General features: G+C 37.6%; 2 protein-coding genes across 4 annotated transcripts; one reads left to right on the forward strand and one right to left on the reverse strand.

Moving 5' to 3' along the window:
* Positions 1-7,035: 7,035 nt before the first annotated feature.
* LOC113117688 (erythroid differentiation-related factor 1-like) lies at positions 7,036-18,731 on the reverse strand. Of its 3 annotated transcripts, none has more exons than XM_026286544.1 (25): positions 18,289-18,731; positions 17,736-17,848; positions 16,909-16,975; positions 16,145-16,270; positions 15,787-15,911; positions 15,553-15,703; positions 15,375-15,467; positions 15,122-15,243; positions 14,460-14,571; positions 14,236-14,383; positions 14,036-14,147; positions 13,835-13,946; positions 13,477-13,740; positions 13,195-13,266; positions 12,144-12,291; positions 11,859-12,050; positions 11,158-11,358; positions 10,750-10,971; positions 10,428-10,669; positions 9,935-10,093; positions 9,710-9,859; positions 9,470-9,623; positions 9,265-9,380; positions 8,062-8,237; positions 7,036-7,903 (listed from the first exon to the last, which is right to left on the reverse strand). In XM_026286544.1, exons 1-25 carry the CDS (start codon positions 18,385-18,387, stop codon positions 7,741-7,743), a joined length of 3,639 nt encoding a protein of 1,212 aa, XP_026142329.1. In that variant the 5' UTR covers positions 18,388-18,731; the 3' UTR covers positions 7,036-7,740. The 3 variants fall into 3 exon arrangements, with proteins under 3 accessions (XP_026142329.1, XP_026142327.1, XP_026142326.1); XM_026286542.1 differs by having other exon boundaries at positions 10,428-10,654; positions 17,736-17,938; XM_026286541.1 differs by having other exon boundaries at positions 17,736-17,938.
* Positions 18,732-19,356: 625 nt separating this feature from the next.
* On the forward strand, positions 19,357-21,310 carry tex36 (testis expressed 36). Its single transcript, XM_026286842.1, has 4 exons — positions 19,357-19,508; positions 19,644-19,784; positions 20,579-20,659; positions 20,741-21,310. Exons 1-4 carry the CDS (start codon positions 19,455-19,457, stop codon positions 21,062-21,064), a joined length of 600 nt encoding a protein of 199 aa, XP_026142627.1. The 5' UTR covers positions 19,357-19,454; the 3' UTR covers positions 21,065-21,310.
* Positions 21,311-26,726: the final 5,416 nt, after the last annotated feature.

Genomic DNA, 26,726 nt, shown 5'->3' on the forward strand with positions numbered 1-26,726 from the left:
AAGGCCGCCTTGGTGATTGATATAAGACACCACTGTCATGCTGTTCGAACAGGGCAGAACGTGGTGACACTTGATGGCCAGAAGGAAGGTCTTCAGGGCTAAGGAGACCACCAATATTTCCAGGAAGTTGATAAGCAGGCATCGTTGCTGAGTTGCCCAGGAGCCGAATGCCGGATTGCCCTCCAACAGCACACCCCACCTGGTGCATCTGATGCATCTGTTGTGATCACCTTCCTTCTAGAGGCCACGCTCATCCTCACTCCTGTTTGGAACAGGTGAGTGGTCTTCAAGTGAGCCACAGCCGCGATACAGTGGTGGTCCACCCTGACCGGAAATCTTGTCAGATGCCAAGTGTGGGGCAGGACTAGGGCTTTCAGAACAAGCCAATCGTCGAGGTAGTTTGATTCACGGATATGCCTGAGAGGAGAAAGAGGGGACAGTCCGAACGGAAGGACAACGTACTGATAGGCCACTCCCTCAAAAGTGAATCTCAAAAACGGTCTGTGACTGGGGGCTATGTAGACATGAAATTAAGCATCTGTCAAATCCATGGTCAAAAAGCGAGCTGTTCAGATGTCTGAGATCTAGAAAGTGGTCTGAGCCAGCCGTCTCTCTTTGGGACGAGGAAAAAAGCTGCTGAAAAAGCCTGACTCACTGTTTGCTGGAAGCACTATTTCCACAGTACCTTTTGCAAGCAGTGTTTGCACCTCCTGCCGGAGAACAATAGCTTCATTGTGCGGAACAGAAGTTTGAATAATGCTTCTGAAGCGTGGTGGTCTGCGAGCAAACTGCAGCAAGTAGCCTGGTCGAATTGTTTCTAAAACCCATATCGATATTCCCGGAATATATAATGGGAGGAGAGAAGCTTTATTTTCTCGTAGCTGAAGTGGGGCGCTGGTCCTCACTTGTGAAGCACACCGGTGTGAGAGGACACGGGGAGGGCAAGGCATGCGGGCGTTGATGAAAAAAGGCAACATGTGAGGGTAGACAAGAAAGGCTCATGCTCACACAGAAAGAGCACAAACCATCATCGAGCGTAACCTCTGCATGGGCACTGCCGAGAAAGATGGCACACTCGCTTCTTCGTGTCTGTCTTCATGGTGCAGGAGCTCCTTGCACGATCCACACTCGCGGCGTGACATTTAAACATGCGTGCTGAAATTTGCTCTTCCACTCCTAATCCCGGATGTCTGTAGAGATCGCGACACGTCACTGCCACGGCTTCTTCTATGGTGGTGAGCAGAGCTGGAGCTTCTTCCATGACTTCTTCTTTGCAGTAGAGTCAGGAAAGAGATGATCATTGTCGCTGAATGAGAATTGATCTGATGAATGGCGCTACGGGTCGACTTATATAGCGGTCGGCCCCGCCCATTCTGGTGGGTTGAAGCGCCATTGTTTTTCGCAGCTACACAAACGTGAACAAATCAGGCTTCAGCAGAATGGAAAAAGGAGTATTTCCCATACATAACAAGAATGAACTTCACTTCAAACACCTCCAAGTTATATATTTATAGCATATTACTGTTTTGAGTCCTTTGTTTTTAATGTGATGGTGCAGTTGCACTGATGCCATACTAAACCACATTATGACTAATATTATCTTTTGGTTTGTATGTCAAGTTTGATAATATAAAATGATAATATAAAACCAAATGAAATGAAGAACAAGTATTCTAAAGACTGGACCATACAATTATGATTTTGGTAATATAAATATATAGTTCCAAATATATGAAAATGTGATTAAGAAACTTCAGAATAGGGGAAGACATAAAACTAATTAGCAATGGGAAATAAAGTTTAGTATCATTAATATCTGCCTATTCCTTTTATTATTATATTATAGTGTATTGTATTATACTATATACAAAACTATTATATATTAACAATTTCTTGTTAGTAAATATTTATTATTATTATTATTATTATTATTATTATTATTATTATTATTATCATTAATAATAATAATAATAATAAACTATTTATTTTCCTGGCAACTCCTGGCTGCTCCCACAGAATGTTTATTTTCTACAATCCCTCTGTAAATGACTCTAATCGTGGCTTTCATTCTTTAGTCAAAAACAAAAGTAAGACTTATGTATGACAAAAATTATTTGCTTTTCATTAAGCTCTTTAAAAAACCCTACAAACAATAGAAAAATACAGAGACGTTCGCCCATGATCTCTGACCTCTTCATTAGTGTGTAGCACAGTCAGCATTGGATCGGTGGGTAAGAGAAGAGCGCCCTCTTTCTGCAGGGATAGACACAGCAGTGATCCACAAGTCTTCACACAACCACGCCACCGTACAGGAGTCTGCCTCATTGCACAACACAACATATAACATCTACAATTACATACATTCAATGACCACTAAACACTATCTGATACATTCAAAAGCAGCTTCAGACCTGTGTGGAACAGGAATCAAGAAGACATTGCCCCGATCTCTGACCCTCATCCTGATCGGTCCAGCAACATGGGCTTTATTGACTGATGATATTGATTTTACTGACTGATGGGAAAGAAGTGCAGGGGCATTGAATGGGCTCAGATCCTTGAGTCATGATGGGACTTTGTGGCCTGAAATTAATTAATTTCAGTGTTGGGAAATGTTAGTTTTGAAAGCATTTCAAGAAAAGTGTTACATTACCATATTTATCATAATATAAAAAACTATAAAATATTATAATTTTTTTTAAGATAAGCTAGCTATGCAACTCATCCTCACTGCACATTATGTCTCTGCACATCATCTGTTTAGCAGTTTAACATATTGTGTATATTGAATTTTTTGTATTGTCTTCTTATTTTTTGCAAAGTCTAATAAGAGTATGCCAGATCTACATTTCACTGCTTGTTGTATGTCATATAACTTGTATGTGACAAATAAAATCTTGAATCACCATCTGCCCGTCACCATCTCACTCGCTCAGACAAATATCCTGAAAACATGCATAAATAAACTTCATTACATCAAAATATACAGGACCGTTTTCTATCATTTTTTTAAGTATAGAAAACGCAGCATTGCACATTTCATAATTACTTAATTGAACATTTAACTTATAAAATGTTTTTTTTATTATTATTATTCATTCAAATGGAGCTAAAATAAAATACAAATATTTGATTAAACACTTATACTAAAGAGAAAATTAGAACGACTGCCTTGGCAACTAAATTAAAAATAAATTTAAATAATAAATTGACTAAAATTGAAATACCTCTCCTTGAACTGTCACCTTATCTTGGTGGAGAGGTTTGAGTACCCGAATGATCCTGGGAGCTATGTTGTCTGGGGCTGGTAGGGTCTCCCAAGGCAAACAGGTCCTTGGTGACGGGCCAGACTAAGAACAGTTCACAAAACCCCTTATGGCAAAATTAAAATCAAGGACCGTGACGTCGCCCGGCATGGCGCAGCCGGGGCCCCACCCTGGAGCCAGGCCCGGGGTTGGGGCTCGTGTGCGAGCGCCTGGTGGACTGCAAGCCCGGGTAGTCGTGTAGGCAAAAACTCAGGCCTTGGAGGAGTTCGGTGAGGCCATGGAGAAAGATTATCGGTTGGCCTCGAAGAGATCCTGGCAAACTGTTCAACGCCTCAGGAGGGGGAAGCAGTGCCCTACCAACGCTGTTTACAGTAGAGATGGGCACCTGTTGACCTCAACTGGGGATATCGTCGGGCGGTGGAAGGAATATTTCGAGGATCTCCTCAATCCCACCAACTTGTGTTCCGTTGAGGAAGCAGTGGCTGGGGACTCGGAGGAACACTCGTCCATCACCCGGGCTGAAGTCATTGAGGTAGTTAAAAAGCTCCTCGGTGGCAAAGCACCAGGGGTGGATGAGATCCGCCCCGAGTACCTCAAGTCTCTGGATGTTGTGGGGCTGTCTTGGCTGACACGCCTCTGCAACATCGCATGGCGGTTGGGGACAGTACCTCTGGACTGGCAGACCGGAGTGGTGGTCCCTCTTTTCAAAAAGGGGGACCGGAGAGTGTGTTCCAACTATAGGGGGATCACACTTCTCAGCCTCCCTGGGAAAGTCTATGCCAGGGTACTGGAGAGGAGAATTCGGCCGATAGTGGAACCTCGGATTCAGGAGGAACAGTGTGGTTTTCGTCCCGGTCGTGGAACACTGGACCAGCTCTATACCCTTTCCAGGGTGCTGGAGGGTTCATGGGAGTTTGTCCAACCAGTCCACATGTGTTTTGTGGACTTGGAGAAGGCATTCGACCGTGTTCCTCGCGACATCCTGTGGAGGGTGCTCCGGGAGTATGGGGTCGGCGGCTCCCTACTTAGGGCTGTTCGGTCCCTGTAAGACCGGAGCAAGAGCTTGGTTCGCATTGCCGGCAGTAAGTCAGACCTGTTCCCGGTGCATGTTGGACTCCGGCAGGGCTGCCCTTTGTCACCGGTTCTGTTCATAATTTTTATGGACAGAATTTCTAGGCGCAGCCAATGGCCGGAGAGTGTCCGGTTTGGGGACCATACGATTTCATCGCTGCTTTTTGCGGATGATGTTGTCGTGTTGGCATCCTCAGACCAGGACCTTCAGCGTGCACTGGGACGGTTTGCAGCCGAGTGTGAATCGGCTGGGAAGAGAATCAGCACCTCCAAGTCCGAGGCCATGGTTCTCAGTCGGAAAAGGGTGGATTGCCCACTTCAGGTTGGTGGAGAGTTCCTGCCTCAAGTGGAGGAGTTCAGGTATCTTGGGGTCTTGTTCACGAGTGAGGGAAGGATGGAACATAAGATTGACAGACGGAACGGTGCAGCTTCTGCAGTAATGCGGTCGCTGTACCGGTCTGTCGTGGTGAAGAAGGAGCTTAGCTGTAAGGCAAAGCTCTCGATTTACCGGTCAATCTACGTTCCTACTCTCACCTATGGTCATGAGCTGTGGGTCATGACCGAAAGGACAAGATCCCGGATACAGGCGGCCGAAATGAGCTTTCTCCGTCGGGTGGCTGGGCACTCCCTTAGAGATAGGGTGAGAAGCTCGGTCACTCGGGAGGAGCTCAGAGTAGAGCCGTTGCTCCTCCACATCGAGAGGAGCCAGCTGAGGTGGCTCGGGCATCTATTTCGGATGCCTCCTGGACGCCTTCCCAGGGAGGTGTTCCAGGCACGTCTCACCGGGAGGAGGCCCCGGGGAAGACCTAGGACACGCTGGAGGGACTATGTCTCCCGGCTGGCCTGGGAACGCCTCGGGGTCCCCCCGGAAGAGCTGGAAGAAGTGGCTAGGGAGAGGGAAGTCTGGGCGTCTCTGCTTAGACTGTTGCCCCCGTGACCCGGCCCTGGATAAGCGGAAGATGATGGATGGATGGATGGAAAATTGAAATAAAATTAATTAAACTAAACTTAAATATTAATAAAAGCACGTAACAAAATGGTTAAAACTTAAATTAAACTTAAAACTAAAAACATAAAAGCAAAAACAAATATAAAATATGAATAATTACAAAAAATATTAGTATAGTGCTTTCAAACGATTAATCATATCCAAAATAAACGATTTTGTTTACATAATATATGTGTGTACTGTGTATATTTATTATGTATATATAAATACATACACATGTATGTATGTAATTTTTTCTATTGTTTCTTGTTTCTTTTTTTATTAATTAATTTTGTAACATTTTGTAAACTTTCATAACATTACAAATGTCTTTACTGTTACTTATGATCAATAAGTATTCCATCCAATCCATCCCTCCTGAATAAAAGTATAAGTCTGCGATGTAGATGCTTTGCTGTATGAAATCACTGTATGAAATCATTTCTTCATCCCATCACACAGCCCAGATTCAGCAGCAGACGGGCTTTCATCTCACTCAGATCTCGTGATGATACGGTACCTACAAAAACAGAGATACAGTATACAAAGTCTTTTTATAGCAAACATAGTAGATTATCATAGTATATATACTACGTACAGTACTAGTAGTAGTATTTTGACCAGGTAAACCATGTCATTTTATATGCATAAATTCATTCTTTAACCTTCCAGGTGCTCATATACAATGGCCAAACTCTTCTTGAATGCATCTTCTGCATGCTTCAAGCTGTCCCGTGAATTATCCGAATCAAAGAGGAAGAGGATTGTTCGTCCAATAGTGGCCAGAGCCCTCTGCTCCTCTACTGCATCATGGACAGATCGAGCCAGATTCAGATGAAGCCTCTTGTGCTGAGAGAGAATCTACATGTGAGGATGACTCTAACTAACATGTCCTTGCAAACTTATACAAACATATTTTATACATATATTTTAAATTATATATGGATGGATGCATAATTATACTGAATCACAGAATGCAACCAAAATATGAGTTTTTGTTTACATAATATATGTGTTTATTGTGTATATTTATTATGTATATATAAATACACATACGCATATATTTAAGAAAAATTTTACGTTTATATATTATTATATTTATATGATATAATATTTATATTATATAAATTATATGATTTAAATACATATAAATATATTTTTTAAATATGTGCTGTATGTGTGTTTATTTACACAAATACATTATATACACAAACTTTTATCTTGGATACGATTAATCATTTGGCAGCACTTAGATACATACACACACACACACACTTACATTTACATATGTAAACAAACCAAAACAAAAAAAATGTGTAGATGGGGTGGCTGATTGGCTACAGTAGTTCACGTCAGGAAGCTCCCATGATGCTCTTCGTGTCATAATAATGTCCATATCGAGTAGCCATCTTTACGAGGACTTTACCCTTCTTTTCTTTTTTTCTCAGGAAAATGTTTATTAAAAAGCCACATATCATATACCGGTGAGGTACACATATAAGATTCTGTTTATTTACTTTTTTCTAATCACCAGTAGTCTCAGTTATATTTAATGAATATTAATGTTATTAAAATGCTTAAACCAAGTTTTTTTTTAGAGTAACAGGTGTTACTATTATTATTTTATGAGACTCAAGCGTTGATAATCATTTACTTAGTTTATTTTTTTCTTGAAAGTGTATTTACGAAGCCAGCGATAATAAAATAATACTTTTAAGCATAGTTTTGGAATGAATTTGGGGAATACACTGGACTTTCGTGGTTAAAAAATTATAAAAAGTTGTACAACATATAGCCAAGTTCTTACATGTATATATGACATGTCTTTCAGTTCTGAAAAACAAAAAAATGACAATGACTTTGAGCAGCTTTGAATTTTGTTAAAAGATTTAAAAAGCCAAGCCATCACAAATTTGTACAATCCCTTAACTAGATAACCACAGCTGTTGCATTGACCTTTGCTAAATTATTGCACATTTTTATTGAAAATCTTTTTTCACAGTTCATGAGCTTATTTATACAGCAGAAAAAGAATAGCCTGCAAGTGTGCTTCCAAATAAAAAGTCAAACAAACCCATGTTTCTCATTTTGTACATATTTTCTCATTAACAATAAATATCTGCTCTACAAACAGCTGTACAGTTTGGGTTTATTATCATACTGTTTCATGTAGTTAGAGTCTGTGGACTCTAATAGGAGTCTCTTATATCTCGAGACTCTTATAGGAAGTCCAGCACAATGTGAGCAGAAGAAAGGCACTGCTGGCGAGCGATGTAGTTCACATTTTCTTTCCAAGTCACTTGCCAAAACTTATTAACACATCAGGTGTGGTTGGTTGTGTAAAATTAAGATTGTTTCAACTCTAAACTGGCATTAATAACGTCAGGTAGCCGAAGAGTCCTTTAGATTTGATTCTCAAGATGATGATCTTGCTTCATCTCTTCCTGTCGGTGGTTTCAGCTGATCCAGCAGCTCCATGAAAAGGGAAACACGCTGAATGAGCGGGACGGACATTTCGGCCCGCAGGAGGCGAGAATATACGCTCTTGTAGATCTTCACATGCTCCTCTTCTTTACCACTGCATTTAAAAACAAAAAAACACCACATATACATTAAGCGCCACATCTCGAAACACTATAATGCTTTGTTAGTAATGATACTAAATCTGTTGAGTTTATATGGAATATGGTACTGAAGTATATTGCGTATAAAGTGTGCATATTTCATATCTCTCACCTAAGTTTGCGTTTGCTTGCAGTGCTGAGTTTGATAAGCTGCAGCAGCAGGAAGGAGAAACTAGGCTCAAAGACACCAGTTAACTTCACAACCTCATCAGTGTTGAGCTCAGAAGAGGAAGAACTATCTGAAGCCTGGAGTTCTTCAGGTCTGTCCGAGTCTGCTGGCGTCAGCATCTGTCAACATACAGCACATAACAGTGTAAAACTGACCATTCAACAGAGAACAATTGTTGTTGTCATTATAAATAATAATATAATTCTATAATAATCTAAATCTAGGACACTTTTTCAAAGGGACTTACAAATGAGAAATCATTATTGTTCATAATAATAATAAACAAAATACACAAATAATTAAATATATAAGACACTTGTCAATGATGAGGAGGATCATGATTATCATCATCATTATTATTATGATTATTATTATCTTTATTGTCTTCACAGACAAATTCATGCAAGGGACTAACAAATGAGAAGTTATAAATATTAATATTACCAATAATAGTAATGATGATAAATATTAACCTTAATATAATACACTTTTATCCAAGAGAGTTACAAATGAGAAATATTTATTTATTATTTTCAATTCAATTTATAATAATAATAAAATTGACTTTTGCAATGAGAAATAATTATTGTTAATAATAAAAACATTAATAATAACAAACAAAATTTTAAACAAAAATAGAAGACACTTTTGTCCAAGGGAGAAATAATGATGATGATGATGATGATGATGATTAATAAAATAAAACTAATATAATAACCTTTTATAAGCTATATTGTGCTAGGGAATAACAAATTAGAAATTACTACTACTAATAATAGTAATGATAATAAATATAATTATATAGTATAAATATAATAACCTTAATACTCATTTATTCAAGGGATTTATATATTAGAAATGTATATATAATAATAATCATAAAAATAATATTATAAATACATTTTATATAATACTTTATATAATAAATATTAACATCTTAATTTAACAACCTTAATACAATGTACTTGTACAATCTACAATGGACTAACAAATGAGAAAGCATTATTATTATTATTATTATTATTATTATGATCATAATGCAAATTAACATTAATAAAACAATGTTTATATAAGACACTCACCGAAGGGACATATAAATGAGATACTATATTATTATTATTATTATTATTATGTCTGTGTATATACCTTCTCCTGTTGCTCCAGCAGCTCTTTATGGATGAGTCTGAAAGCATGACGTGTTTCACACATGATCTCTAGAGCACCTGTCAGAGTTTTCAGTTTCACAGCACTACTGTTCTGACCTGGAAAACACAATCAAACATCCGATAAGAGGTTTTCTCGTGTCCCTTCAGCCTCTCCCAGATGATATTTCCTGCAGTCTGTTTCTCACCTGCCATGGTGAACTCAGCGAAGGCTACTCTCTCCAGAAGCGTGCGGAGCAGCTCACACGGGGCGTCACTCAGACTAATGAAGAGACGCACAGCCTTACAGTAATGCTGCTCTGCCAGAGCTCTGTGCTGCTTACGGAGACTCTCGTCTCCAACCTGAGAGAGAACAAACCTTGTTAAGTCTCACTGCATGTTGAAGATGAAGGTGTAGCCTCTTCCTCTGCAGGTGTCTGATGCTGTACCTGGTTGCGGTAGCAGCTGTGGTACATTGAAGCCAGTCTGTGGTGGATAGTGGCTGCTCTGTACTGGTAGAGCGGCTGGCGAGCGGACTCCGTCTGCAGGTCGCAGTACCTCAGGGACTTCATCATGGTCTCGGTAACTTCCCTCTCGATCTGAAACACAGTCCGCTCACGTCAAGTGGAGTTCATGGTACAGACAGAATAAAGTGTGCGTGTGTGTGTGTGTACCTGCTCCTGTGCTTTACGGGACAGCGGTGCATAGTCCTGGAGGAGTGTGGCTAATGTGAAATATGTTGTAGAGAGTTCCCAGTTTACAGAGTCCCAGACGGCTGAGTGACTCTCCCTGCAGCCCAGAGACTTCAGCGCCCGCTGATAGTAATCTATCGCCTATTGATGCAGAGAGAGAGAGACAGCTACTGTGATGAAGCTACAGTAAACAAGGACCCTCTTTCTAGTCTTATTATGAATGAAGTATAACATTTACAAGAATTAATTTATCCAAGGGACTTAAAAATCTGAAATGTATTACTACTACTAAATATTATCTTTTTTTTGTATTAATAATAATATTATTGTTGTTGTATTTTTATATAAAAATAATACAATTATCATCACCATTAAAATCATTATTATTACAATCGGCAAATCAAATGCATTTCAGAAGCAGTTAAACATCTTAAAAGTTCAGGTACAGCTCAAGACTGTATGTGTGATAATTAACCTTGTTGTAGTAGAGGGCTTCTTCTGGTGAGAACTCGCCGCGGCTGTGCTCTGATGTCATCACGCAGTGAGCCTGAGCGCAGATACGCATGAGTCGACCGATGTTACACAGCAGCAGGGCTGTGTTCACAGAGTCTGAAATTGCATTGAAATCCTGCATGCCCTTCTCAAAACATGAGAAACTCTTCTTCCACAGCTCCTGCTCGGCCATGCACACGCTCCTGCGCGCTGGAGAACAAAAAGCTATACTTCACAAACTACTTTCGATAAACCACCCCTAATGTTTGTTGTTAAAGTCTAATAGAAACTTAAGAACCCCTTACCTCCTTGTTTCTCCGCCTGCATGGCCGCGGCCTGGTTCATATAAAAGACCCCCATCTCGTTACGGATATTACCAAGCCGTTTCAGAACCTGACCCAGCTGCTCCTGTCCCAAGTCCTTCAGAACTCCTGAGGTCAAAAGGTCATGGGCGGCCTCGTAACACTTGCAGCTGACGATCAGCTGGTACTCTGGGTCTGAGGCCAGATCAGTGGCCATGCTAAAGGCTGATAGAGCAAAAAAACTAATGTTATAAGACACTGTCTCTTCCAAGAGTTTTAATATCCAATCCACATCACTGGTCCAAAATCCCATTCCACATCGGTGTTGCAGTAATTACAGTAGCTGCTACCATAATAAACAATATATTAGAATTTCTTCAGCACAAAGAGCGTGCGATGTAATGTACAGACCTTGGCAGGAGCTCTCGCGGTGCAGGCAGTGGAGGATCTCCTGGTCGTCTTTAGTCTGGTAGTTGTATTCCTCCAGATAGGCGGCTCTGTTTGAGGTATTCTGGGCCAACATGAGCTGAACATCTCCACACAGAGACAGACACTGGCAGTGGAACAGAAGCACCTGCGGGTGGAGACCACCACCAATGGAGCAATAGCCATCTATAGGAACAGATAAAGCACATCTCGATCAAGTTTGAACAGATAAGCTCTAAAGAAGCTGCTTTATTAACAGTCTTTAATTATATATTTTTAACTTCCTGTTTTAATAAGAACATATCATGCTCAAGTGTAAAATATTCACATTCAATATTCATATGTCTGAGGTCAGTAAGATATTTTTTATGTTCCTGAAACAAGACTTTATTATAAAAATTATAACATTACAATTTCAAATAATTGTTTTCTGTATTTTAACTCTTTTAATATATTTGAAAATGTCATTTATTCCTGTGATGCAAAGCTGAATTTTCAGCATCATTACACCAATCTTCAGTGTCACATGATGCTTCAGAAATCATTCTAATAATTTGGTCTCAAGAAACATGTATTCATTTAAGCATAAATTACTTTAAAAATTAAAATCTTACTGATCCCAAACTTTTGAATGACAATGTATGTCCTGAAGTTTTTTGACAACACTGAGAGCTGCTTGTTCTTACCGTGGCACTGCAGAGCCAGTTTGATATAGCGCAGGGCCCGTCCGTACTTCAGCAGGTTTGTTGCAGCCTCTGACAGGACATAGTACGCTTTCGACGCTTTCAGGAACAGCTGCAGTTTCATGCGGTGCTGCCATGTGCCCGGTAACATCCCAGAGCGGGTCGGCACCTTCAGCTCCTCATTACACGGCCCGACTGTGGGAACCAATATGAAGATGAGCATTGTACATAATCAAATAATGAAAGAAGAAACCGTTTCGGAGGAAGTGAATGCATGAGGTGACTGACCTCTGTCCAGAAGCAGAGCAATCTCTTTCTCCACGTCACTAGCTCCATTCTGACTCCTCTCCTCGTATTTTAGAGGGATAGGTGTACTGGGGTCGGCCGCAGGAAGGTCACTCTCTTTCTTTATGCTGCTATCCACAGCTTTTAAACCCTAAACACACAGATGAGGTATGCATTAGGGTTATTTTTTTTGGGATGGATGGATGGATTGATGGATGGATGGACAGACAAGATAGATGGATGGATAGACGTACAGACAAGATGGATGGATGGGGACAGACGGACGGATGGATGGAGGGACAGAAAGACGGACAAGATGGATGGACGGACAGACAAGATGGATGGAGGGATGGACGTACAAGATGGACTGATGGATTGACGGACAGACAAGATGGATGGACGGACGTATCGACAGATGTACTGATGGATCAATGGACAAGATGGATGAATGAATGGACAGACAAGATGGATTGATGGATGGAAAGACAAACGGATGGACGGACAAGATGGATGGATGGGTGGATGTATGGCTGGACAAGATGAATGGATGGATGCACAGATGGACAGATGGACAAGATGGATGGACAAGATGGATGGATGGATGGATGAATAGATAGATGGATGAACGGAGAGACAGGATAGACAGATGAGACAAGATAAATGGATGGACAGGAAGGACAAGACAGAATGGCAGATGGATGGATGGAAGATTATGAATAGATGGATAAGACCGAATGATGAACAGATGGATGGATGGACAGATGGATTATAGATGGGTGGGTGGGAGGTTGGGTGGATGGATGGATGAATAATAGATGGACTAATGGATGGATAGAAAAATAGATTGATGTATAAGATAGAACGAAGGATAGATATAGATAGATAGATAGATAGATAGATAGATAGATAGATAGATAGATAGATAGATAGATAGATAGATAGATAGATAGATAGATAGATAGATAGATAGATAGATAGATGAAGTCCAGAGAACTAAGAAAATGCATACACATGAACAAAAATATGAAAATAAATATTGATCTAATTCTCTTACCTTTAGAACGTAGCTGAGAACCAGTCGGCACTTCACCTCCTTGTCTTGGGACACAGGAAATGCACCGTTGGGCTGGAAGGCAACATAATGCTAATAGTAACATGATACATTGGTAACATGATGCTAAATCATTATGCAAATTCATGCAAGGTGGAAAAGAGTACATTTACAAATATCTAAATAGACCATTTTATCTTCTACTATACATCAAATAGCTTATATTCAATAATTTCAGTGTACAAAAAAAATAAATGAAAACCAGTCTTCAGACTGATCTCCTACTCTGATCTGATGTGTGCTCTTGTATTTCTCTGGAACCGACAGCTCCCCGACAGACTTGATGATGGCCACAGCTTTGGAGTCATCCTGCGGCTCAAAGGAGGTGCTGTAGGAGCAGCTCTCGTCTTCCTCTTCCTCCTCCTCCTCTTCATCGCTGTAGCTGTCTTCAGATCCCCCACCCCTCAGTGACTCCCCGTTCCCCTCGTCCTCACTCACATCATCCAGCTGAAACAGTTCTGCCAGTGTGTAGTGAGCCGAAGCGATGATCTAAACCAGCAAACAGAAGAAAACTGTCAATATCATGCATCAGCTCAATATCATGCATTACATTAAATTAATATAATGTAATGAAGCTTCATACCTGTGGATGCCGCTCCTCATCCAGCAGTTTAATACAGTTGAGCAACAGAGTTCTGATGGTCCCATAGTTCTTCCTGTTTTGGCTCTTCTTTAGCATCATGTTGCTAGCCACTCTGTCATGCAAAACATCAAATAGATTTGTCTCTGATGCTTACTGATGAAACTTATTGAACAGAATGGTAGTTATGAATGTAAATCATACTTGTAGAGAAGCACCGCTACAGGAAGTGTAAAGGGATTTTGGCATTTCTCCTCCGCCGCCTCCTCACACAGAGTAGTGAGGTCATACAGCTTCACGATGTCACTTCCACTAGCTGAATGGACAAAACAGACATTAGTGATTTAAGAAGTCACTTTAGCTGAAGAAGTTAGAAAGCAAACTTAAGAACATCAACCGCCCACCTTTGAAGAGCCAGTACGTGTGTCCTTCTTTGGTACAGTTGGATTTCAGGAATGATAGGATATTCTGTGCAATGTCTTTGACAACCCGCGTCGAGAACGTAGAGTTCTCCAAATTCGGGATGTCTTCTGTCTTTATCATTTCATATTTCTGTAAATGAAATAAGAGTTGTTAGGAAATTGTATATTGTTGTACATCAATATGTGCAAAGCTATTTAATAATCACCTGCACAATGCCATTGACGTGAAAGCACATGACCAACTCTGGTACGTTACACATCAAATTATCTAGCCAGTAATCAATTCCTGTGAGAATGTTGATTGGTTTGTTGTTGTCCCTGTTAAGACAAAGTGAAGTATTTAAAATAAATATATAAAATTCTTAAATAAAAGATATACGAGTACAAAAAATATTTCTGCAAGTGGTTTCCTATGCTCAACAAGTCTGCATCTATTTAATAAAAAATGAATTGACGTGAAAACGTCAATAATGTAAAATATTGCTACTATTAAAAATAACCTTTTTCTGTTGTAATATACTTTAAAATTTAAATATTTAAATTGACAAACCTCAATTGATGCTCAATAAACTATTATTATCAAGGTTGAAAAACAGTTGTACTTCTTAATATTTTGTGCATTCTTTGATGTATATAAAGCTAAATATTATATTATAATATAATATAAATATTAAATATAAATTTAATGCATTCTTGTTGAATAAAATATTACTTTTTTAAATCTTACTGACCCCAAACTTTTGAAAACTGGTATAGAGTTTAGCCTTCAAATTTAATAAATTTGGAAAAATTCAAAAGCAGATAAATATATCCTAAAATATATGAAACGGCACAAAATTAATTAATTAATTAAATGTAGATCTCTAACCTGAGTCGTAGACTGACTGCTGGGTATCGGCCACCTCCAAATATGGGCATATTTGATCCCACAAGCATGTGGATGTCCTCAAACGTCCATAGAATATTCCGGACAAAGTCATTCCTCAAACCCTGAGACCATAAGAGAGATAGAGAAAACTAACATAAAAATATTTTTTTAAATGTTGTAAAGGCAAAATGTTTAGGTGCAGGTCAAAGATATGACTTTGGAAGTTACAGAATGTTAATGAAATGTTTATTACCTGACTATTTTCTCCTTCATTGAACAATGTGGGCAGATTCTGCTCTTTAGAAACCGAAGACACGTGACCTAATGTGTATGTGTCCACCTGCTCCTGAAAGACAGTGAACAAGCTGATTCAGCCTCAGATTCCCTCAGAGCACATGAGAAATGAGAAGCAGACGAAAAGCTGAGCGCACCTGCTTTGGTATCGCAGACTCGTCAGATTCAGTGGTGGAACTGTTGTAGGTGGCAGGCCAAGACGGTCCTTCAGCCGCCGTCCCACATCCCTCTTCTGCCGCCTGCTCTGTATCTGACGGCACAGGCACTGCAGTCCCATCACTGTTAATACTGAAACACAGGAGAGTATTGTGAATGGAAGTGATGAAATCAGTGCTGTAAGGGGATGGAAATCATGTAAAGTCAGTTCTCACCTGTAATAGAGAAACTTCGAGAGGATGGCCTTCTCATTCCAGTGCTCTTTACTTTTCTTCTTTCTTTGCCACTTTTGGTCGATCAGACGCTGGTAAAACTCCTTAAGCCACGTCCAGTCACCAGTCTACAGGGCATTTGGAATATTAGGCTAATCTTATGGCATAAACACTCCCTTCATATATAAAATAAATCCTACATCATTTGAAAAGCATAAATAAATGTTTTCCTGCTAAATTATTCAGTATATTGATACCAGGTTTGAGGAATAGACATTAGAAGGTTAAATGGAGATGCTCTTATAGGCTCCATGACCAAATACTATAATGCTAAGAGAATAAAGTGACTATTCCCCGTTACCTGTGATGACCTCATGAACAGCTCCTGAATGTCCAGTTCATCTAGCAGTAGCGTGCCGCCCACTCTGTGAACAGCCATGCTGACATGAGACTTACTGTAGGGGATCTTCAACAACTTCTTGATATTCTGTTTAGATCAAGAAAAGAAAAAGTCATAAATAAACCATTCAAAATGTAAAAACTAACTTAAAAACAAGGCTGCATTTATTTGATCAAAGAAACAGTAAGAAACATAATATTGTAAAATATTACTGCAACTTAATATATGTTTTCTACTTGAATATAATTAACAATGTAATTTATTCCTGTGATGCAAAGCTGAATTTTCAGCATCATTACTCCAGTCTCCAGTGTCACATGATCTTTCAGAAATCATTTAAATCTGCTTTGCTGCTCAAGAGACATCTGTTATTATTATCAATGTTGAAGACGGTTCTGCTTCATATTTTTGTGAAAACTGATAACATTTTTGGGATTCTTTGATAAATACAAATGTAACTTTATTCATGTCTTTCCTGTCACTTTTGAACAATGAATACATCCTTGCTGTATAAAAGCATTAATTATTTCACAAAAAAAAAAAAAAAAAAAAAAGTTTACCTTGCATAATGTTTAGTTATATTCTCTAATATCATTATACAAACATATGACAGCAGAGCACTGTGATCAACCAATCAGAATCAAATATTCAAGAAAGTAATTTTAATTTATTAATTTATTGCATCATATAAAGAAGACTTTGTATTCTCAATACAACAGACTCACCTCTGAATCAGACACAACATCAACATCATCACCTATACAGTCAATGAAGTCGTACGCCATCCCAAAACTGCAATTTAACAAAGAGAAAAAAAACAAGAATGTGCAGAAAGATCAGCTTCACCGCCATCTAAATATACAAATTTTCATTAAAGGGGAGGTTCAACCAAAAATTATAATTCTGTAATTAATAACTCACCCTGATGTTGTTCCAAACTTGTAAGAACACAGATTAAGATATTTTTGATTAAATCTGAGAGTTTTCTGACCCTGCATAGACAGCAACACAACTGACACATTCGAGGCCCAGAAAGATAGTAAGGACATTGTTAAAATAATAAATGTGACATCAGTGTTTCAACCATACATTTATGAAGCTACAAGCATATTTTTTATTCGCAAAGACTATTTTAAAGATATCCTCACAACCTTTCAGGGCCTTGAGCAGGTCAGTTGCACTGCTGTCTATAGAAGGTCAGAAAGCTCTCGGATTTCTTCAAAAATATATTTTTTTGTGTTCCGAAGATGAACAGAGGTCTTACAGGTTTGGAAGGACATGAGGATAAGTAATTAATGACATTGTTTTCATTTTTGGGTGAACTATCCCTTTAAATGTAACGTGAAATGGAATACATTTGAAATGTAATACAGAAAAGCTCACATTAAATGTGACACAAGCTTTCCTGCAGATCAAACAGCAGAGCATGACGCTCGCAATGTCAAGATCATGGGTTTGATTTCCAGGGAATGCAATGGAAATCGAACACAAGTTACTTAAGATAAAAGCATCGGCCAAATACACAAATATATATCTAAACTAATAGTGATACCTGGAGAAGGGTTTGCTTTTCCTGCTGGATCCGAGTACGGTGGTCCCTGCGGTGCCCAGCTGAGTATTTTCCCGCAGCCAGTTTGCTGGGGGCAGCTTGAGGTCGGTCTTCTCCTGTAGTAATGCATAGGATGAGGACGGCGGAGCAGCCGAGTACTTCACTACCGCACGACTCTTCACTTCATTGTTACCCAGACAAATAATCTAAAACCACGAATAACATACATACAACATTCATCTCAATAGGACTGAACATCTTTGAACCTGATGACATCCATCCACATTTCCAGAAATGCAAAGCAACATAAATGCATAACTAGTGCACATTCCTGTGGCTCAGTGGTAGAGCATTGCGTTAGCAGGGAAAAGGTTGTGGGTTCGATTCCCACATGTTAGGTAAAAAATGCAAAAGCCTGAATGCACTGTAAGTCGCTTTGGATAAAAGCGTCTGCTAAATGCATAAATGTAAGATATGACCATCATCTTACTGTAATGACAGTCTCTAATAGTGTCACAATATAGTGTTACAGGGTTCAGAACACAAACTATCAGACCTGTTTGTTGTCTTCAGATGCAGGGCTGCTCTGATCCTCCTCATGTCTGGGATCTGAGTCCGTCTTCTTATCCTGAGAGCTCATATTCACCTCACTCATCCATCCATAACCTCCACAAAACGACGAATTACACGAAGATGACGTTTAAAACATACAGTCGCTGTTTCTTTCACTCATACGCAGTAACTGATCATAAATCTGCTAAACTAACGTTACTGGATCACACAGCAGACCATGTTGCTTTTTTCATTACATTTCTCACAGTTGTATCTTAAATGTCGATATGCGAGTGACTTGCAGAAATCTGTCAGATTAATCGATAACTCTCAGGCGACTAAATAAAAGCTGTTTTCTGAGGAAAGCCTGTGTCTATCACCTGGCAGCTTCTCTAACTGTGACTGTGAGCGTTCCAAACTTACTGTAGCTCTAACCCGGATGTACACGTGACGTCAGCGAAAGGACGTTCTAGAAAGGAGTGGAAAAATGTAGAAATGCGTTAAAGTGTCTTTGACTAAAATACTACATATAATTTTAAAAACACATCAATATGAATTTGTTACATTTTTAGGATATAGGTTATATAATGTACTAAATACTCATAAATATCGGTATATTTGTATATATTAGTTTTTTTCATATCGTAGTTATATAAATAATATACCCGTTAAAACGCTTTAACTGTATTTTAAACTAAAATAATTACGTTAGATTGTATTTAAATGTTATTTTACGTTATATTTTAGATTATTATAATAATGGCATTTTATATATTGAATGTGATTAAAGTATTATATTACTATATATACATGCTAGCTTTACTATAACGTTATATAAACGCTAGTTTATAATTATTACTATACATATAAATAAATAATAAACAATTGTATATATATATTATTATAAACGTTTCTCATCATAGTGTAATATTATTTTAAACTTCAGTGTATCTACATACAGGTAGATAAAAATGGATATATTTATTGTGATTGTGTTTTTTTATTATTATTGTGGTTGTGTGTTTGTTTTCTGTGCTCGGTTGTTTATTTATCGTATGCGTTCTGTTGCCATGGTTACAGAATCACAGTTTGCTCTCGTTCACCTGAGTTCACCTGCTTTAGTTAGTAGTACACTTAGTTATGTGTTGTGTTTAAATTTATGCAGTGACAATGAGTAATGGAGGCAAGAGATACTTTAATAAGAAGAACAAGAGTGGAAACTGGGTAAGATAACCACTTCTTCAACAAGTCTTCAACTTTAGGCTGAATTTTACACTGCTCTCGCCTAGTTCTTTCTTTCTTTCTTTCTTTCTCTAATTGATTTATTCATTCATCATTGTGCCTGCTCGTCTCTTCCAGTTTATTCCCACGGTTGTGTCACAGACTGAACAAACACGTGATCTATGCACGAGCACAGGTTCAATGCTGGCACATGGAGTTCCTCAAGCCCTGACACAAGAAGAGGAGAGATATCCCAAAATATTCATCAATCCTGAAAAGGTTAGCTATTGCTATTAAAATAAAGTGATATTTTGATAGGTATTTCATATTCAGATTTTACTACAAAATACAGCAAATTACATCCAGTGTTAGATAGTAACTGATTATATAATCTGGGTTTCATAATAAATAAAAAAAAGAAATATTAACACATTTAATATTAGATTAAATGTTCGGTTCGATTATTTTAAAATACTCAATCAGACTACAGTTACTTTTTTATTTATTGCATGATTATGTCATGGCAGTAAATTCATAAATTCTGCTGCTAGCTATAATTATATGGAAGATTGAGAGACCACATGGCATAAACAAATAATACATATCTATTTTATTGATATAATTACTAATAATTATTTTACATTTAAAAATAATGATATTTAAATGTAATAAATTATTTAATTATTATTATGTTAAAATATTTTACAATGATTTATATATTTTAATATACAATTTTTAAGATTTAACTAAAATATTATAATAACAATAATTTATTAACCCCTGTATTCACAAACCCCAGTTTGGAAAACTATCATGTAATTTAATATGAGTAATCAAAAAGTCAGATTATATTACCTAGAATGAGTAATGCAACGGATTTCATCACTAACTACAATTTCCGTCATGTAATTTTTATTCAGAGATGGGCTACAATTAAATTGACTACGAAAAAGAATTTCATCGAGCACTGGTTACAGATAGCAAATTTCTGGAGGAAATTATTTTTTAACTGTAATCATGCTGATTCATCCTTTTATGAAGAAAGATTCTCATGTTGAGGCTTTCTGTGGCAGAAAACAATGGGCAGAGAATATCCACTGTCAGCGCATGATAACCGCACAGCACTGCAGCACTCTGTTGACGTGTATGATCAGGTGAGCTCAACATTATGATAAACAGTGATTCTATTTATCATATCTCAAATCTTTATGAATATTTCCCTGTGTATTGTTCAGGGTTTCGGCCGTAAGAAATGTTTTGATGAGCGTCGCCAGCATAACTCTCATTTCTACCTGTGCCATTATGATGAAGCCTTGAGTCCGGATAGCACAGCACAGTGGGACCACTCAGCTTATCGAACCGACTTCCTGCCTAAACAGGAAACAGAGGGCAGAGAAGACACACTCAGAAGACGCTTCCCCAGAGATCACTCAGCGAGGTCTCAAATGAACACTACGGATCAGGCCGAGGAGTGTTTCATGTGGTTTGGGAGGGATGACTCTAACCAGAACACTCCACTAAGTGTACTAGCAGTCACCAACCTCTCATTAACCCCTTAAAATAACACAATCAGAGATGATCAGACTTCAGTTACTGTTTGTGACACAAGCATGATAATCTAGTGTCATTCTCTGCTTTAACCAGCAGAGGTCAGTGTCCTATTGTCTGTCTATGCTGGGCATGACCACTAGAGTACTATAGCTTTGCAGGGTCACAAATTCTGAAATCTGTTTCACTATGTAAAGAGCATCAGTTTTGAATGTGATATACTGTATAATAAGAAAACAATAAACAGTTTCAGCTCAGTTGTATGTGAAAGAATGATTTTTTTAAAGCTTATTGTATTTCTTGTATTTATCAACTTTGTCAGCCTATATGTATTAGAACAAACTTATCTCAGAAATAAATAACTGTGACAATAATTTAATGAAAAATGGTGTTATCTTACTGACATATTGACTTTTTTTCGAATTTGGAATTTTTGGTATACCAGCATAATATTTAACTTATTTTAATAATTACTAACATTAAAAAAAATTATATTAAAAATTATGTTACTATTACTAGAGTAATACTACTATTACTTAAACTTTTTTTTATTTTTGCTATAGGCAAAACATTTCTCATTTTTGCTTTGTTGAACTTGAGATACTAAAAAATCCTGAAGTAAACCAATAATTAAAAATTAATAAAAAAACAATATAATAATTTTTAAATAATAAAAATGACACAAGTACATAATAACACTACTAAAACTTTAAAATGAAGGTGAAAAAATGAAAAATATATAATGTTGTATCAGTGAGAATAGTGAGAACCAGCGAGAATCACAAAATTAAATGGCCATTTAATGTGGCATTTTACTCACCTGATGTGGTTCACAGTGAGAAATGGGGATTTGTGTGGATATAAGGGGGAAAAAACTCAGCAGGGCAGTGTGACGTTCGGGCTAAAGCTCAGAATCCTGTCTTTGAAAGAGATTAAACAGTGAACGGCATTACGTTATCTCAGCTTCAAAGAGAGAGCATGAGATTGCCATCTTATTCTAGCAGGTGTTGCATTTGAAACGGCAGCTGTATCGCAGTCTGTGCACACCTGGAAAAACACAGCGAGGAGAATCCTCTGTGCTCTCCAGATTTCCTTGAGCCACACGTCCAGATTGCAGGAACCCAGGGAGAGTTACTGGGAGGAATCGCCGTCTTTGTTTAGCCCACATTTTGAAATGTAATCCAAGAACATGACATCAAGTAATTAAGTATTTATTTCTTTTGATGGTAATGAAGTTTTGCACATTGCATTTCTTTCATAACCTATTCTAGAGGATAAGCATGTTGCCATGGTGATGGCACAGAGAATTCTCTTAACATTGTCTGTTCTCTTAATATTGTCTGACTTACTCTGGTGCTGGATCAACTGATAGTCTTTGTTTTTTCAAATGCTAAACTTTGATCTTAATGTTATTTGTCTCTGTACTGACAGCTAATTGCAATTCTGTTGAAAGATATATAGTAAAAAAATAAATAGCTGGACACAAGCTGATGGATTTGCTGAATGCAGAATAACCCGGTTGAGATCAAAGAACTGCATCTCATTGAGATTCATCTTTTATTGTGCTGCACTTTAAAGGGCTCCGGCGCACCAACAAGCATTTGAGTTGTGTTAAAAATAAACTAAGTGCATTTTCTTCCAAAACAGGAAAGTTTTCAATAGATTGTTAAATTTCCATTTAACCAAACCTGTTCTGGTTTCTATTATGAAAGGATAGTCAGATGTCAAGATACATTATAAAACATTAGAGTGCATTATGTGTTAATAGAGTAGATTAATCATCATAAATCATTTCTGAATTAAGAGCCTTAACTTAAGGGCATTCCATCAATTCATTTCACTGGCCTTGTTATAATTAATACAGCCAGATAATGAATTAATGAAACAGTCTGGCATGTTTTACACGAGAGGTCAAGACAAATAATTTAACCCATACCGTTCTCTGCTGATGAAATAATTAGTGCATCTTAACACTCTAATTAGCTTTTTTTTCCAGACAAGTGTAAACACATGCTTCTTTGTAATGCAGAGATCTGTCTGCAGTTATGTTTCACAACGCTGAGATCTGCTGTCTAAACCCTACCTTTGATTATAATTCATAGAGCATAATTCGGTTATGTTTTCTCCTCGTCAACAGCATCTTTTCCTTGACGCTGTTATTGTGAGATATTGCTCACTGTTGCATCTCAGCTGCACATCCTTGTTTTTCAGCTTGGCCCGGTGATAACTCTGTCTAACCTTGAGAAATGGCTGCAGGAGACCCGGCACACAGCAGAACAAACCTTCATTGCGATTAAATATTCATTCAAATGAGTTTGAGAGAGCTGCTGCATTAGAATATGTCATTGTTTAAGATTGCTCACATCCGCACAGGCGTATATCAGTCTGAGTGGATGTTACAGCACAGAAAAACTCAGTGTTTGGTGTCAGATGTCAGTATTCAGTGCTGCACAGGTTCACTCAAGTGCTTCATTTTACAACTATTTGATCAAGCTACTCAGTTGAAGCATGTTCTTTTAAAATGAAAACACTGAGTCAAGCCAATTAAAAAAAGAAAATGAAGCAATTTTTAAATGTTTTAATGAGAACCTAGCTAACAAAATAGGTTCAACATTCAAAATTGGAACATTCCATTTCATAATTTTCCATGCATTATTTTTACTTTTGAATATTCTCTAAATGATTTGAAACCAACAGTAACATTTAGAAGAACGTCCAACTAATATGTTCCAGAAATAATACATTCCATGAATGTTGTTTATAAATCATTTTTGTGCTAATGTTTACTAATATCAAAACATTTGTAAAGATCAGATAATTTTGATAACATTCTATTACATTAATAAGAGAACGTTTGTTTATAAATTCGAGAGAACCTTGCCAGAACATTCGAGTACATTTAAAAACATTGTATTTAGGGCTTTTTACACTTGAAAGTTTTAATCCTGGGTCATTCTAAATCTCCTGGGTTATCTTGTTTCACTTTACACACTGCTCACAACTTCCATGTTTAACATACGCTGTCATTTCATTTTTCTTTGTTTTGTTTTGATAACTGTACTGCCTCAATGCTTTGATGTTCTGTACTGTTAAAGAAAAAAAAAAAGCAAGAATTGAAGAAGATTTGCGATATACATGCTTAGAAGATTAGAACTTCAAAGCGAGTTCATGATTCAGATTCATTTAAATGCTAATCATTCAGATACTTCGGAGTGGCTTCTTGTATCATTACTCACATCGGTACAATCATTGATTTAGATAGAAACTTTGGAGCACATATGGCGAATCAGATGTTTAGATTGTAACCTTTGAGAAGGTTCAGGAATCATTTTGATTTAGATTGGAACTATCACGAATAATTTAAAGGGGTCCTTTTTCACCTTCATTTTGTTTTTCTTGAGCCATTCAGAGGTGGACTTGCTGGTGCGTTTGGGATCATCGTCCTGCTCGACAAACTGACGGCTGGACATTCTCCTTCAGGATTTTCTGATAAGAGTGCAGAGTTCATGATTCCATCAATTATGGCAAGTCATCCAAGTCCTGAAGCTGTATAGCAGCCCCAGACCATCACACCTCCACCACCATGTTTGACAGTTGGTATGATTTTCTTTTTATGAAATGCGGTGTTGGTTTTACGCCAGATGTAACGGGGCACACACCTTCCAAAAAAGTTCAACTTTTGTCTCATAAGTCCACAGAATATTTGCTCAAAAGTCTTAGGGATAATCAACATAGTTTTTGCCAAATGTGACATGAGCCTTTGTTTTCTTTTTGGTCAGCAGTGAATTTTGCATTGGAACTGTCCCATGGTGCCATTTTTGCACAGAATATGTCTTATTTGTTGAATCATGAACACTGATCATGATTGAGGCAAGTGATGCCTGCAGATCTTTAGATGTTGTTCTGGGTTCTTTTATGACCTCCTGGATGAGTCGTCGTTGTGCTCTTGGAGTAAATTTGGTAGCCCGGCCACTCCTGGAAAGGTTCACCACTGTTCCAAGTTTTCTCCATTTGTGGATAATGGCTCTGACCGTGGTTCGCTGGAGTCCCAAAGCCTGAGGAAATGGCTTCATAATACTTTTTTTCAGACTGATACATGTCAACTATTTTGTTTCTCATCTGTACCTTCATTTCTTTAGATCGCTGCAGAATGTGTTGCTCTTTAAGCATACTTCACTTTGTCAGACAGGTTCTATTTAAGTGATTTCTTGATCCAACAGGTCTGGCGTTAATCAGGCCTGGCTGTGGCTAGTGTAATTTAACTTGGCTTTATAAAATAATATTCTTAATCACAGTTCTTTCATGATTTAACAGGAGGGGGAAATACATTGTTCACATAATGCCAGGTAGTTTGGACAGTTTTTTTCCCCCTTAATAAATGAAATCATAATTTAAAAACTGCATTTTGTATTAACTTGCATTACTTTTATGTAATATTACAATTAGTTTGATGATCTGAATCTTTTAAGTGTGACAAATATGCAAAAAATAAAAAAAACAGTAAGGGGCAAAAACCTTTTCACGGCGCTGTATAAAGGGAGAAAAAGAGAGAGGAAAAGATGTGAGGGATTTGTGGGGATGAATATGTGTTTGTGTGTGTGTATCCTACAAAAAAAAAAATGTTTATTTCAAACTTTTTACCTAGTTTCACAAACGGGGCTTAGCTTAAGCCAGGACTAGGCCTTAGTTAAATTAAGATATTTAAGCAACTTTTACCAAAGTGCCTTAGAAGAAAACATTAAAGGTGTGCATCTTGACACAGAACAATGACACTGACATATTTGAAGATATGTCAGAGCAAGATATTTTCAGCTGCAGACAGCTCAAACATGGGACTAGCTTAAGCCTTGTCTGTGAAACCAGGGGTTTATGAAGTGCATTTGCAGTTGAGTCAAAAAAGACAATGTCTTATAGAGAAGAGAGAAATTCTGTGGATAAAACATGTGCATCAATAACACATGCACATTTTATTATCAGCTTTGCTTGCATATTTGTATTCAATATCACTGTATTTTATATTGTTCTTTTTATGCTGCATTTTTGGCATATCTTTACATATTTTAGAATTACATTATCTGCATCTGCACTACAGTATCTGCTAAACCACACACATCTATATGATTTATTGTCAATATTTACTGTTAATCAGTGAAAGTGTTTGTATTTATTGGCTAATCAACCTGATGTCACTGTGGCTGTCTTGTAAAGATCTGTGATGCTCTGACCTGAAGTGACAATAAAGTACTTCGATTTTTTTTTTTATATTAATCTACCTCCAACTGAATGATGTGAAGAAACGCACTGACATACCTCTCACTGTTGCCACTGTCAATTATGAATGATGAATATTTTCATTTTTAAAGAGGAAACACAAATTGCAGAAATATTTCAGATTCAGTACTATTTCTAGGTCACTAATCTGCTCTTTTCTCTCAGATGTGAGCAGATTTTTTTTTTTATTAAATTCAAGTTCAATATAATCTCAGACTGAAATATATACATTAATATTCTCATCTAGTTTCACATATTAGGCTATTTCATACTTTGTAATTCATTTATAGTAAATACCTAACCTAATTATTCAAATTAAATTTCACATAAACTTCACACAAACCAAGTTTGACATAAAGGAAGACAAACAATGCGTTTTAAAAAATGAGCTCTCTTAAAAGT

This window comes from Carassius auratus, chromosome 17 (genome assembly GCF_003368295.1).
Source record: "Carassius auratus strain Wakin chromosome 17, ASM336829v1, whole genome shotgun sequence".
NCBI lineage: Eukaryota > Metazoa > Chordata > Actinopteri > Cypriniformes > Cyprinidae > Carassius > Carassius auratus.